Source organism: Typopeltis vanoorti, chromosome 1 (assembly GCF_054136105.1).
Source record: "Typopeltis vanoorti isolate ZY-2024b chromosome 1, IOZ_Tvanoo_1.0, whole genome shotgun sequence".
Classification (NCBI taxonomy): Eukaryota; Metazoa; Arthropoda; class Arachnida; order Uropygi; family Thelyphonidae; genus Typopeltis; species Typopeltis vanoorti.
Window position 1 is genome coordinate 134,794,034 of NC_143549.1, and position 16,499 is coordinate 134,810,532.

The window sequence follows — 16,499 nt, forward strand, 5'->3', positions numbered from 1 at the left end:
CAAACGTTCTTTATTATCTTCTACCATGGCCCCTTCAATCCATCCCATGTGGTTACTAAGTTACTTAGTATTATTATTATTATTACATAACACCTCCAGGGAGTTCAAAGACTCACTGAGGGAAGGTACCTACTCTACTCTCCGTTTCCACCAAACTGCAACTACCTTCATCATCTACACCAGTGATGGCGAACCTTTTTACCCAGGTGTGTCAAACATCTTTTTTTTTTAAATACCGACGTTGTTGATGTGCCACTTGCATACATGCATTATAAATTTAACTATTTAATCATAGATGGTGACTTATACATATCATATTAGGCTATTTATTTAATAGGACATTGATATACAATCTATGAATTCATATTATACAATTAATTTAATAAACTGAAATTACTGAAATTAGTTTTTTCATCAGAATACCAATATTTTTCAACATCCAAGGTGTGTCACCTGAAACCCTCAAGTGTGTAAGTGCTGACACGCGTGTCATAGGTTCGCCATCACTGATCTACACCAATGCCATCTACCACCACTAGTATTTTCACAGACAAACATCCATGCCCAAGGTGGGATTCGAACCCAGCCGTTTGGTTGGAGAGGGAATTTGCTAACCACTAGGCTAACCAGGCTGGCAAAATGGTTGCTCATGCCAGAGATCGACTAACTCTGGAAGCAGTCGAAGAAAGGCTTAAAAAATACTCCTCTGGTGGGCGTCTGGGTTTGAACATAGGTCTTCCTTTGGGTAGTCATGTGCCATGAAGTGCAAATGCCACCTCCACTGAGCTACATAGGCTCTTTTTGAGCTTATGATTGCCATCTCTTATTTTGACAAATAGCAAAAAAGAACTGCAGAAACATCAGTCTTATATTATCCATAATAATCCAGAGAAGTCAAGTCTAGAACAATATTGAGATGACAATGACCACAGAATCTTCTGGTCTAAGATTCATCTACTACACCATGCCACTTCAAATTTGGATATCTGTTCAAAGAGTGCTGAAGTGCTATTACATGCTTCAATTTCAATGATAATGACCATCCTTCTTCGTTTAAAATTTGGCAGAGTTATTCTTATTAGTTAAGTAAGGTTTTATCTTTTTTTTTTTAAATCAAATCTCACAATCTACTATACTGTGCCACACTAGTGCATGGTAGAATGACAAATCGATATCTTTGATATCGATTGTCATTTTACCTTGTTTGAATTATCTGCTCATTGAAGATTATCTGCATTATATTCAGATATAAATATTCAGTTTTAATAAAGTACTATTCATTTTTTTGTGTCTGTGTTTCAGTTTTATTTTTTTAGTATGTCAGAAGTGCCATTAAAGATTCAATACACTATCTTAGTAACTAGAAGTAATAATAATAAATTAAAAATCTAACTCACATTCATAATAATAAAAATGACAAGATTGACGTGTAAGTTGGTATATTGAGAAGTCCAATGACTAACAATAATAGCATCATCAACTTCCAAGTTTTTACCAGTCCAGGTGATATTGCTAAATAATTCATTCATCACTTCATGGTTGGTCAACTTAAAAAGTAAATAAAAAAGATACATGTTAAAAGTCAGTGAATATTATAAATGTAAACAAGATCTTAAAAAACAGTGAAATTAATATAAATAAATAAACTAAAACAATTAGACAGATTTATCTGTTTAATAATAACTTAGTCATGAAAATATGTTTTAATATTTGCACAAGGATAACTCAACATCTTTAAGAATATGACATTTTTCAACTCCATAAGATCACAATTAAAACTGTTACTCAACAAAACAAAGCATATTCTAGGATTCTGATCCCTTTCTCTGTTGACAGTGTCTCTGTTGTCTCAGACAGTTTGATCTCTCCATCATACTAACACCAAGGAGTGAACAGATCCTTCATATCTTATATTAACTTTCTCAATACTGGGGAAGCAATGTCCACATAAGAAGTCATTGAATGAAGAAATGATAATAAAACTGCCAAATTTAGATGAAATGTATGCTAAATGAAAGAAAATCTTCATTTTGAAATCTTTATTTTTTCTCATGTGTGAATGTGCTTTTGCCAATGTTTGTTGGAAAAACACTCACATGGTAGCGATTACACAAAATATGCACTGCATTCATTTTAGTTGCTGAGAATATAAGAGCAGTGATGGCTCAGCCTTCTGGAATCAGCTCAGTGTAAACTATATCTTTGAAATTCTAAGAAACACAGCATGACTGTTCTTGAACTGATTTCATATTGGCACCTGCAGTGCTATTCTGCTCAAGCTAATCCAGTTTTGTGTGTTCAGATTGTTGAAGTATCTCCACTTTCATTTCTGGTAACAGTCTGTTTTGATATTTGCTAGGAACATTTAGAGAGCTTCTGTTAATCATACCAGCAAGGTGAAGATCATGTGGCAGACATCTTTCCAGTGTTGAGTGCAAGACTGGCCAAATCAAGTGGATCTCTACAGATGGATGCAATATTATAGGATTGAGAGTGGCTGTTCAAACAAGGATAGTCTTCAACAGATGACACTAGCTTAGAATTTGGTGTGAATCAAATACAAATTTCTCATAGAATTCTGGCTTTTAACTTTGGTGAAGGTTCAGAAATGCTTCAGATTTCAAACCCATAAAGTGCTCAAAGTCAGAAAAACTTGGCCATTCATTCTAAACATTTTTTTTTTAAAAATTACTAAAGTATGAACAAATGATTCTACATTAGTGATTTGGGTGCAGGCAATCTCTTCAGCTGGTATACAGAACAAATATGACTCAATATGATAAACAATAAAAAAACGAAAATGTAACATAGAAACTAAAGTAGAAACCTTTGGGTCATTTATAACACTGTATCTGTATGCCTGGCACAAGCTATAGGATCACAATACTTTATTATAAAGAAATGCAAGCCTTTAGATAAGATATAAACTAAGGAACATGTAATAAATGATAACTAGATGAAATTAAAAATATATTTCATGAAAAGATCTAAACTTCTCCTTCAACAATAAATGTGATGCCTTCCATAAAAAAAATAAAAAAATAAAAATAAAATCTTATAGCACACACTTATGCTCTATAATTCCTTGCAACATCTGAGGTATAGTTAAATAATTCTAAACACTACATATATAAATGAATATATTCTATTATACACAATTTTCATGGAGCTCAAAGAGCTTCAGATTCATCACAATGGGTGAGAGAAAATCATATACTAGTAATCAAACAGCTATATACAGTACACTCTGTTTACTTTGTATGCCTTAATCTTAGTTTTAGTTCCTTAAAATTTAAAAAGTTTGGCCGAGTGGTTAGTGTATTCGGTCTCCACCCATAAGGTGGTGGGTTTGAATCCTGCCGTGAACATGGATTTTTGGGATTGTCAGTGAAAATACTAGTGGTGATGGTGGATGGCATTGTAGTTGGTGGATTGAGTAGTGGAGACAGAGTTGTAGAGCAGGTGCCCACCCTTGTGAGTCCTTGGACTCCCTGGAGGTGTCACGTAATAATAATAGTAATAATAACTTTAGATTGAATTGTTCACACATTGTAATGACAATCAGTAAGAATAAAACAACATATTTTGCTTGGCTCACAGAGTGTTTTCAAGAAATTTAATTATAGATATGAACAACATAACTGACCCAATCTAGAAAATCGGGTTGTAGTTTTCTCAGATATACTTCACTATAAAAAGTAATCCAATTAAAGCATGAAGTTTTGACTAGTTGATGGCATTTAACAAAGATGTTGCCATCCTATAGAGAAAAAAAAACTTCACCCTTCAATTCATATGACTTAGTAAGAAAATTAATAAAACTAAATATAGCATCCTTTTTTTACAAAGGTTCTAATCAAAGAGATGGTATGTGTCACAGAAAAAAAATTTCCGCAGGTCATCCTAAATATTAAACATTATTTTGCTAAAAAATAAAATAAAATAAAATAAATAAATGGGGTCAGTTAATAGTTAAAGCTAGATAACTGGGAAGAAACCTCCACATAGCCTTTTAATGAATATAGAGAACTGACCTAATATTCAATTCTCACCTTCTCATGGTACACTACATATTGCAATCCTATTAAGAAAAAACTTCATTCTTAAATTCATCTGATATAGTAAGAAAATGAATAAAACTAGATACAGCATCTTATTTTTTTCCATACAACATCTCCCTGGATACTGAATGAACAAGGATGGGGATGGAAATTTGGGATTTAGCTGACAAATTGCATTCTGTATTGGCTTGATGATACAGTGTTATGCAATGATGGTATAACAATAGGAAATGTCAAGCTAGCTGCACATCATGTGGTTAAACAATGCCCTACTTGTCAGGGAGCCAAGGTGAATGGCAAAAAAAGTCAGCTACTGAAATAAAATGAAACTCAACATCAGCAGAATTTGAGATAGGCACCATCAGCACAAGAAATACCAACAAATGAAACTAGCAGAAGAATTTAAAATGTTAATTAAAAATGCACACGTTTTCTAAATAACAGATGATATATTCAGGCAATAATAATAATAATTATTATCAACATTACACACACACACACTGGTGTCCAAAACCTAAGAACAAACACTATTTCTAAAAATTACAACTGCAAATTCAGATGAATCAGCTTGTGGCAATTTGTATGACTGATGATTTTAAGTAGGAAAGTGGGTACACATTCAAATTTTTGAATAACATGCAAAGGGGGTCATGTAGTAACACTTAACAGGATAAAAGGCAAAAGGCTAAGGTAAGTGAATTGTGTTTGAAGGAAGCCCTTTTTGTGAACAAATAAAGTTGCAAGCATAAATGTCTTGTAATGTCTCAATGACATCACCAGATGATTTCACATGGGGACGAAGCATTGGGAAGCTTGAAGAAGGCCACAGAATTACTGATATTGCCAGAGTTTGTAATTTCACGCAGCATTGTATTTAGGCTTTGGGCAGCATTGTAAACCAATGGAATGTGTTCCAGAGATTTGCTAAGAGGATGTCCTCACTCCACCATGGAGTATGAAGACAAATTTTGGTTATAACCAAAATCGACACACCATGGCAAGTCAAGCTTGCAAGTCTGTTCCATTCAAGTACAGGTACATGAATCTCAACAAACTATGGCAAGACGCATGCGATAAGTAGGCCTTTATGCCCAAAGGCCTGTAGTTCTGCATGCCTATATCCATAGCTCATTGTAGAGCACACGTTTTCAGTGGTGTGATATCCATAAAAAGTGGACGAGATACCAATGGGCTAACGTACTCTATATAGATGTCGTTTTAGTCTTTTATCAGATTCTATATGACACTTGATCTGCTATGAAAGTGGTACTGCTTATCATCGTGAGAATGTTCTTGAAAAGGATAAATATGGCAGTGCTGGGGGTCATGATGTGGGGGAAGCATTATGCTTAATGGATGCACTGATCTACAAGTGCTGGAAAAAAAGGACTGGTGAATGATATTGCAACAAGTTCTTGAAAAGTCAATTTGATTGTTCCAAAGCTGTAGGCAAAGAATTCATTTTTATGGATAACAATGCCACACCACTTGTGTATGATGTGGTGTGGCATTGTCATCCAAAAAAAGGAATTCATAAAAGATACTTCTGGAGACCGAGGATATTAATTGAATTGCCAGCACACTCTCCAGATTTCAATCTATAGAACATGTTTGGGATGCAATAGGAAAATGCATTACTGCTTGAAATTCCCCTACAAGAAAACAAGCAATGTTTTATCCTTGCTTTGAAGAAGTGGGCCAGTTTGCCCCAAGAAATTCTGAATCGCTTGGTGCTGCTAATCATAGACGACATTGTGAGAGCTGCATCACAGTTCGGGGTGAGCATATTCCATACTGAAATGTCTCTCCACATAGTTTCCTGTAAGCACTGTACATTAATTCCTTAACTACATCCTCAGGAAATTGGTAACTTACCAAAAGAAATTGCAATTTAACTTGTACAAAATTTATAACACATTTTTCATGTAATATACAAAAAATACAGGTAAAAATGTAGTTCATCCTTAGCTTTTGCACACAACACATGTATAATCTTGTAATACATTATTTCACTACAATGAGATAAGAAGTCATCTATTAATACTAATCTAAGAAAATGAAATGACTAAATGTATTAATTATATAAAGAAAAAATAAAACATTTAATACAAAACATTTATATTTCATGCTGAGTAGCTCATCACATAATCAGAGTGATAGAAAGTTTACACTGGTTACAAAATAAATTACACTTGCCAAAAAATTACATTCTTGTTTAATCTTTACCAAAGTGTAATTAAACAAAGTTTTTATGGAAGTGCTTCCACAATACTTCACACACAAAGTATTATTTTGATTATGTAATGAGTTGAGTAGCTCATCTGTTTGTTTTTTTTCAGTTTCTTTTTTTTTTTTTTTAGAAAGATCACAAAAATATTGATATATTCAAACACCCTCATAGGTGTGTTTTGAATACTTCCATTATATCCTTAAATCTGTGTCAGATGAGAAAGATGGCTTCTCAATTTTTCCTAAGCTTCTCAAAAGCTTAGGAAAAATTTTATGAGATCACACAACATAAAAATTATGAAACAAAGAAATGAGCAATTTATGTATCATCTTATCAAAATAAATTTGTTGTGAATGGCATGTAAAGGAACAACACTTACTCTATATTAATAGGAAGGCAGTATCTTGGAAATGATGCAGAAAGGTGTTTTAAATGCTGCTCCATTTAGGCTCTTTCTTTATTGCCACAAACTGAAATTACTGCAATATTTATTGTAGCTCAACAGGTCGTGAGAACATGCAATGTAATTTCGCTTGTTGTGAGGCTACAAATACCAAAAGATGAGTTCAGTCCAATTCGTTAATGTGGAAGAACCACGGCAGAAAGTTGTTCTTCAATAAATATTATAGTAATTTCAGTTTATAGCAATAAAGGAAGGGCTTAATACAGCAGCATAAACACTTCCCGTGTGATTTCCAAGATACTACCTTCCTGTTAATATAGATTAAATTTCATTTCATTTCACCATTTACAACAAAATTAGTTTGGTAAAATGATTCATAATTGTTCATTTCTTTAATGTGGAAGAACCACAGCAGAAAGTTGTTCTTCAATAAATATTACAGTAATATCAGTTTATAGCAATAGAAAGGAAAAAGTATTAATTTCTTTCTTTCATCTCCCCCCCACCTCCATGGTTGTGTGATATTTTTAAAAAAATAGCTACCTAAATTAAACCTAAAAGCTGCCCTCCCAAGTTAATCAACAAGAACAAAATAACTTGATTTATATCCTTTTTTTATGCTGTAATTCTATATCTGAAATTTGGCCAACATATGTACTAAAATACTAGCTTGGATGGTAGTAGACATGTTAAGCACAGATCGTGTAATTGCACAATTCATGAAATGCTCAATGCATTCACATACTGCACATTTCACACTGTATTCTGCTTTGTATTCACAGAATGTACAAAGAGTTGTACATTCTGTGAATTGTACAATGTCCTCGTACACATTTCATGAACTGTACGAGGACGTTGTATAATTCATGAAATGTGCACAACAATTTCTGCTTATTTCATGAATACGATGCACATATGTGCATCATATTCATGAAACACATACATATACATAGAAATACATATGTGCAATTCATGAATTGTGCTTTCCCTAGACATTTCGTGAATTGTATAAGAGGGAAGTACAATTCATGAAATAGTCAAAAAACTACACATTTCATGATTTGTGTGCCTTCATGATTTACGAGTAACAGGTACATCACTGATTTCTAACTTATAGGCTATGATTTAAATCTCTCAATAGCATGGATATTTGCGAATGACTTCAGAGATAAGTATGTCTTATTACCCAGTGTGAGACACCAACATGCTCACCAGAGACTTGAAAATTCAATAGGGTAACATGTGAGTATCTACACAGCTGTTCTTGTACCTTTTGTGGTTGAGACAAAAATAAGTAATAAAATGAACTTGTAAATAAAGGATATAACAAATTATCTACTAACCTCTGCTGCCATGAACTGTCCCAGACCCAAAGGAAAAGTGAAACTGGAAATCACTATAGTTATAATTGCAGGATACATGAAACGACTAAGAGAAAAATCAAATGAAATATTATGTGTTTCTGTATCAAATACAGCATTTTTATTGTAAAATATCAAATGGATTTTTATATTTTCATTTAAAACAAATTTATTTTTTTAGAAAAATGCATACAATCGTGCATATGCTGTTATATATATATATATATATATATATATATATATATAAAAGATCAAAAAGTTTTTTTATATTAATAATAATATTTTATTACCTTTCAATGGTATCATTTCTGTACAGTATAAAATTATATTTTAATATAAAATTTAGTAATCAGTACAAGCATGCATTTATATACACATAACATTATTGTTACAATTAATATTACAAGATGACACCTCCAAAGAATCCAAGAACTGATCATGGGAGGGCACTGTACTTTGCTACATGCATCTAACCATTTCCCCTATGACTTAATTCTCCAATTACAACACAATGACATACTACTACTACTATCAATATCTGCTACCAAATCAAAAAAATTCTAAAAATGGAGGAAAATTCATGTAAAAACTTCATTATTATAGAATTTTTCACCTAAGTGTCAGAGGCATCATTAGTATAGGATCACAGAATGGCAATTAAATTAACTACTCAGCACCACCTGAGTAGCTAATGTAACTAAATAAAGTATCAGTCATTTCCTAACTTATTAAAATAAAGCTAGGAAAGATTAGAAGAATAAAAAAGTACTATCTCCCACAAAGGAGACAGACCACTGGTTCTGTTCAGGTCAGGACAATGAAGTCAAGTTTCACGTTTCTTTATAAAGACATTCTATGAGGAAACAATTTTTATGAAGGATTTTTGTCTTTTATCAAAAAACTATATTTAGTATCAATAGCATGCTACACAAGTCCAGACTGTTCAGACTCATGGTATTTAACATAAAACTAGTGTCCTAAAAGCAGATCTTCGGTTTATCCAAAATAAGATAACCCGGTAGATGCCTGGATAACAGATTTATCCAGGCACCCACCCACTAACAACAGTATTTATTTTGCCTGTAAATTGTGTGTGTTCTCACGGCTGATTTGCCTGTATGCAGGATTAACCACCCAAGTTTCTGGGAGAAAAAACCCTGCTACCTCCATATGAGATGGGCTAACTCACTTTCAACTGAAAAATCCCACAAAGATTCCTCTATTCATGACAACAATCAAACTTGCATCTTTTCCAATCAAAGGGCACAATATTCCACTGTTCTTCCAATTGTGCTAAAGATGTGCATTCTTCTTATCTCTTCTGTCCTAGGACAGAAGGAGCCTCACAGATGGTGATTCACCATTTTCTTGCACAATTGTTCTGTGCAAGAACAATTTGTATTTCATCATGAATAGTTTGTATTTTTTTACCATATTAATCAGAGTATTTCTTTGAACCATGATTCTTTGATTCATTCATCTGTCCACCAAGAACCTGATGCACTAGTCTCTTCGGATAAATTTTATGTGACCCAACTATTCCAACTTGTCATTTGAAATTATCTATAATTGTATGTGACCTGTTAAATTCTTATTTGTTCATTTGCTTTCAGTCTGTCCAGTGTGCTTTTATAAATGTTCCAGATATATTTTATGTCAAAGGAGAGCAGCCTTCTTTCAGAATCTTTTCTGCAAGTGTCTCAGCAACATCAAAGATAGTTATCAATAATGACTTATTATTGATAACTATCTTTGATGTTGAATTATAGAGCTTTAGTTTCAAGCAGTTGAATAATTTATTAATTTTCTGTATTTTTTTTTTTTGTGTTTAATTTTTGGAGTATCATTTAAATTAAATGTAATCAATGAATTGAAGTAGTTAAAATGATTTACTTGTTCTATTACTTGATTGTTTAAAATTGTTACATCCTTTATTTCTTCCTATCTTTATCTTCAGGTGTGAGCAAACAGTTTACATGTAAAGAATCTTCACAACTAAGCTACTATCTTTGGCAATTTCATTTAAATTTAAAATATCTTTTTGTAAGTTATCTTCAGAATTTGTAATTATTATTTGATCATCACCAAAAAGGAGAGTGTTTAAGTTTACAGTAGAAGAAAGTTTAATCTCTTGATGGGAATTGTTATTCCATTTTATGATTATTTCATTTAAATAAATATTAAAAAGAGTTGCTGAAAGGGGACATCCTTGTTGGACTCCTTGATTTATCTCTCTCTTTTAAATATGATAGTTCATAATTTAATCTTATTTGTATTTGATTATTTTCATATATACTTGTGATAGCTTTTAGAATATTATTTGGTATATGTCTTTCTTTTAATATGTTAAATAAAATACTTCTTTTAACTTTATCAAAAGCTTTTCAAAGTCAGTAAATGCGATATGTATTTCTAAATTGCATTCTCTTCTTTTCTCTATTATTAATTTTAAGCAAAAGGCTAAGTATACACATGATCATCCTTTTCTAAATCCATTTTGTACTTCTAAAATAAAGCCTTCAGAATATTTTAAAATTCTGCTATATATAGGAATTTAGAATACTTATACCTCTATAGTTTTAAGGGTCATCTCTATTACCTTTTTTTAAAATATGGATCACTATTGCTCTTTTCCATTCTATTGGTGGGTTACTTGTTGAATAGATTTTATTTAACAATAATAGGAGTTTTTCTTTGAACCTTATACCTACATATTTATATAATTCTGAACCTAGCTTATCTTCTCCAGGTGATTTTCTGTTTCTTGTTTCTTTCAAGCTGATTTCTAATTCTTCTTTAGTTATTTTCATTTCATTTTCATTGACTGAATGTTTGCCAGTTATCTTTTCTAAAATATTTGTTTGTCCACAATTCTGTATAGTAGAAATTCCTCTAATTTCAATTTGGTGTTTAATTTTAAGCATTCTCTAAATTCCATACTTAAATGTTTCAAAATCTTATATACATAGGGTCTTATTTTATATAAATCATGTTCTAAATTAGAAACAAATTTGTTCCATGATTCTTTATGTCTTTTACTGACTTCTCGTTTAGCTATGGCTCTTATTCTTTTATACTCCATTTCATCTTCTAATATTGCAGACCTGGTTGGCCAAGGTGTTAGCATATCTGCTCTCTATGCCAAAAGGCTGTGGGTTTGAATTCTGCTGTGGGCATGGATGCTTGTGATTGTCTGTGAAAATACTAGTGGTGGTGGTGGGCAGTAGATGGTGTAGGCGTAGATGATGTGGTTCGTTTGGATTGAGTGGTGGAGACTGAGTTTTAGAGTAGGTGCCCTCCCTCAATGAGTCTTTGGACTCCACTGGAGGTGTCAGGTAATAATAATAATAATTATTATTATTTTATAATAATTATTTTACTGCTTAACCATTTATGATATGCTTTTTTTTTTCATTTTTATTAGATCTTTGATTTTATCATATATCTTCAGTTTTTTTTTTCTTTTTATTGAATTTTTTTATCTTTCCTAAGCTGCTGTAATTAGTATCATTTTTATATTAAGTCATTCTATTTCTATTTCTTCACTTCATTTTATCTAAATAATATTTTTTATATATTTTTAATATATGTAGAGTTTTATATTTTTTATATTGGTTAATTCTTTGCTCATATAGCCATTGTATATTTGTGCCATTTAATAATCTAGTTTTATAAAAGAACATTTAAAATTTTCTTTCTGTTCTTGTTATTTGTAGCCATTTAGATGGCAATGTTAATTTTATTTTAATGAGGAAATGATTACTACTTTACTAAACAGTATTTGCTTATGCTTACGCTTGGACTTGCTATTTGCTTACAGTATTTGCTTACACTTGGACTCACTGAACTTTTTATATATAGTTTCTATATTTGGACACGGATGCTTACGCTTGGACTCGAACTTTTTATATATAGTTTCTATATTCAGCATGAAACTCTGAGTTTCTTATTCAGCTATGAAACAATATGGGATGTAATATCCCTTAATTTAAATGATTACTACTTATTTCATATCTTCTGTGGACTAACATCTATAGAAAACTTTGATGACTTTTCATTTAAGATAAAGTAATCTAATATTGATTTCCATCCTATTGCTGCCCAAGTATATTTAATGTATGTCTTTGTTTATAGAAAGAATTCATTATTTTAAGATTATTACATTCTACAAAGTCAATAAATTTTTTTTACCATTCCTGTTTAAAATGTTCTCCATGTATTCCTATATTATTAATTTTCATTTTTCCAATTCTTGCATTTAAATCTCCTGCTAATATTACATAATCATTTTTATATTTTGTAATTGATTATAAAATTCAATATTATCATATTCTCTTCCTTCCTGTGGGACATAAAAACCAATTATTGTTAAATAACCTCTGTCTATTTTTATTCTAACTTTCATTATTCATTCATTCCATAGTTTATAATATGTTAACTGTTTTGAAAGAGAATTATCAATCGAAATCATAACACCTGCTTGTGCTCTTTGGTCTCTGTCAACTCCACTATATATTACATTAAAATTTTCAGTTCTCATGGTTCCTTTTAATTTCTTTTTTGTTTCAATGATTACTGCTATTTGAAAATGTCTTTTGTTTCATATTAAATCTAATTCTATTTCTTTATAAGTTTCAGTTTGCTATGTGTATTATATTTTATAGTTTCTATTTTTTGTTTTACCTTTTTTCATTCCAGGGTCATTTTCCATAGATTCGTTTCAAATACCTTTCTCTGTTGGCTTAAAAGTAATTTAGTGTTCTCCATGTCAGGTTACTAGCCTGGCAATGGATAGTCCAGTAGTAGGGCTGCTACCTTATGGCTACTGAACTTGTTTTCTTCCTAATTAAAACCCATAGGAGGAGGAATAGGGCATATTGAAGAGAAAAGAGAAGATTTTATCTTTTTTTTTTGGTTTGTGATAGTGTCTTTTATCTGGTTAAAAGTTTTCCAAGTAGCTTTTCTGTGTCTCTTTATTTCATCTGATATATCACTGTCTATTTTTATTGCCTGTCTTAAATAAATGTAACTCTCTACTCTGTCTGACTTTATTTTGTAATTTGATTTAGTGATCATGACAGTATTAATTTTTCATCAACTTTGTCTTGTTGAGGTGGATTTGTAATCCTGCCATTCTACAGTGTCAATCTATTTCATTCAACATTATTTCTAGTTCAGATGATTGATGAGATATCAGAACCACATCATTAGTAAACAGCAGTATTTTAAGATTCTCTCCATCTATATTTAAAACTCCATCCAGGCTTGTCATTTTGAGAATGTTTTCTATAGTTGCTATAAAGAGATTGGAGAAAATTACATCTCTTTGCCTTACTCCTCTCCCTAGAGATATTTCAAGGGGTTTATTAAAAAGAGTAATCCAGGTTTTTCTCTGTGTATATATGTTTTGAATTAACCTGATTACTGTGCACAGAATGGTCGTTCAATGCCTTGATCTTTTATTGCCTGGAAAACTGTATTGTTCTACTGTGTCAAATGCTTTTTTTTTAAATCAACAAATACCAGATAAAGTGAAAGATGATATTCTCAGCATTTTTCAGTTAGTAGGTTTATTGTATGTATATGATTATATAGAATCATTTCTTAAATCCTGATTACTCTTTGCTGCTATTTTCATATAATTTATTATTATTATATTTAGCATGGTTATATTTAGTTTGATTTCATTTAGCAGATAACTGAAATTACTGTAGCAATTCTTTTAATAATTCAAAAGCAGTTTCAAAATCACTCAGTACTGGACCCACATTCATATGAAATATTTTACTCAAAAAGATCTCTAAAATAAGATTCCAATATTATGCACATTTCACAATATATTTCAAATACTTTTTTTTTTTTTGATGCAGCAAGCCAAATACCATTTTGAATTGCAACAATAAATTTTAATCTGAAATCTAATAAAATATGCTTACTTTTTTTGTAAGAAGGAATTCATTCGTTTGTGTCTTCGGTTAAAGTATACAATCTGCCTATGAAACCATACAAACAGTGCTCCAGCAAACCCACAAAACACACTGTAAAATAAAATAGAACAACGCTCAAAATGTAAAGTAGTAAAAAAAATGCATAATAAAAGCTCCTAAAATAAAGTTTAAAGGAATGATAACTTCAGGAAATTTTTGTAAAGCTTATAAAGTTTTTATATAGCAATACTATGCACATAATGTCCAAATAGCATGAATTTTGTATAGCACTATGTAAAGATAAATTTTTGGAGCACTAACAAAACATGAGTACGAATGTAGTATTACCAACACATATAACAAGAAGTTGCATGTGTTGGTAACATTACTCTCGCCAGTGATTCTTTAGAAGTAATTATTATTATTATTCCTGACCTCCAAGTAGTAATAAGATTCACTGTGGAAAGTCCATCTTAGACTGCCTTAAACAACACAAAGTCTGTCATGCCATTCCTTAAACTCATCCACCATCTCAGACAATGCATCCAAGCTCCTACCACTCTGCATGCAAAAAAAAAAACATTATCCTCTTACTACATTTTGCAACTTCCAGGGATAATCCCTTGTCCTTATTCCTTCTTCTCATTCTACCATAATGAAAATCTCCCTTATCTGGTTTACCTTTCAACAGTTTAAATGTTTCAATCAATCTTCCTTTGCTTTCTATCTGTCAAATTGTAGTTTGAATGGCTTCAGTCTATCCTTATAACCAACACTATGTAGTCCTGATATCATTTTCATTATCTGTTTCTGCATCCTTCCCAAGGTTTTTTTTTCATTTCCCTTTCAAATCCCAGTGATGAAATCTGCACACGGTAATCAGGATGTAGTCTGATTTAAGCTTTATATAATGAGACTGTTACTCTTTTATCTTTGCTGATAAATGTTCTCATCAATACTGCAACAATTCACTGGGTTGTTTTCAAAGTTTTTGCAATGCATCCTATGAACTTCAAATTTCTATCCACAATAATTCTAAAATCTCTTTTGTTTCCTCCACTTCTTCCAGTATAACTCCATAAGTGAGCAAAAAGGATGAAAGAATCCCATTTCTGTATCTCTAATTTCAAAATCTTATATTTTATTTCATTAAATTAATATCCCAATTCATTTGTCTACCTTTGAGCTTATTCCAATCCTTGAAGAGCCAAAATATCAGCAAAAAATGTAATAATAAACCTCCAAAGCTTCACATCACCTGCAAACAACCAGTTGTTTACAGGTGATGCAAACAACTAGTTTGCATCACCTAAATATCTCCATGTAGTCCAGTGATAATATCGCTGACATAAGGAATGAACAATAATAGTCCAGTACTGAATGCTGAAGAACTGCACTTGTAACCTGCATACTCTCCTGTACTGCTCCCCCATATACAATTGTCTGATATCTGCCAAAAAACCAGTTACCAATCCAAGCCATTAACCTGATATCCAAACCAATATGTTGTAACTTAAATACCAACCTGCCATGTAGCACCCTGTCAAATGCCTTTGAAAAATCCAAAAATATGACAGTGTAATGCCTTACCCTCATCCAATGCTGCCATTACTCTAAGACAACCAGATTACTAAAACAAGAGCACCCTTAACAAATCCATGCTGTTCGGCATAAATGATATTGCTAGGAAGGATTATTAGTAATAGTGCAGATGTGGTAGCCCTGCAAGAGGATTTGAATAAGCTAGATAGATGGGCAAATGAATGATGGAGGTGTCAGTTTAATGCAGCAAAATGCAAGGTCTTGAGGTTTGGGAAACATCGATGGGATGCAGCATACTCTATGGGAGGAGTTATGCTGGAGGAAGTAGAGGAGACAAGAGATCTGGGGTTGATGGTTGATAGAAACCTGAAGTTTAGGGGACATATTGCAAAGGTGGTGAAGGTAACATAGAGGATTGCTGCAATTATGAGAAGGACACTGACCTGCAGAGATAAGAGGGTTATCATTCCGTTGTATAAGTCTCTGATCATACCACACTTGGACTATTGTTCTCAGATTTGGTCTCCAGGATTTGAAGGGGATAATTTAACTGCGGAAAGGATACAAAGACGGATGACAAAGATGGTTTCAGGACTGTACAAGGATAGTTACGAGGATCGGCTGAGGGAATGTGGACTGCAGAGTTTGGTGGATAAAAGAAGGAGAGGTGATATGATTGAGACTTTTAAACTGTTGAGAGGTGGTTACAGGGTTGACACTGGGGAGTTCTTTCGCTTGGTTGAACAGCGGGAAGGAGTGATGACAAGAGCCATCCCTGGAAGTTACGAAAGGAAACTGTGAGTAAGAGGGTGAGGAGTGGTTTCTTTGCATGGAGGGTGGTTGAACCGTGGAATGCATTGCCTGACGGAGTGGTGAGAGCGAGAACGGTCAATGAGTTTAAGGAGTGGTATGATAGACTTTGTGTTTCTTAGGGGAGGGGGAGATCTCCCCTCGATGAGTCTTGACAGACTTTAT

At 32.3% G+C, this 16,499-nt stretch overlaps 1 protein-coding gene across 1 annotated transcript in view; it reads right to left on the reverse strand.

Annotated features, from left to right (window-relative positions):
- The window catches only part of LOC150110452 (chloride channel protein 2-like), a 528,627-nt gene that overhangs the window by 218,884 nt on the left and 293,244 nt on the right, over positions 1–16,499 (reverse strand). The window contains exons 10-12 of the mRNA XM_090399378.1: positions 13,992–14,093; positions 8,038–8,122; positions 1,398–1,547 (exon numbers count right to left, since the gene is read on the reverse strand). Coding sequence (XP_090255504.1) covers positions 1,398–1,547; positions 8,038–8,122; positions 13,992–14,093 — 337 coding nt within the window. The remainder of the gene's footprint in view (positions 1–1,397; positions 1,548–8,037; positions 8,123–13,991; positions 14,094–16,499) is intronic.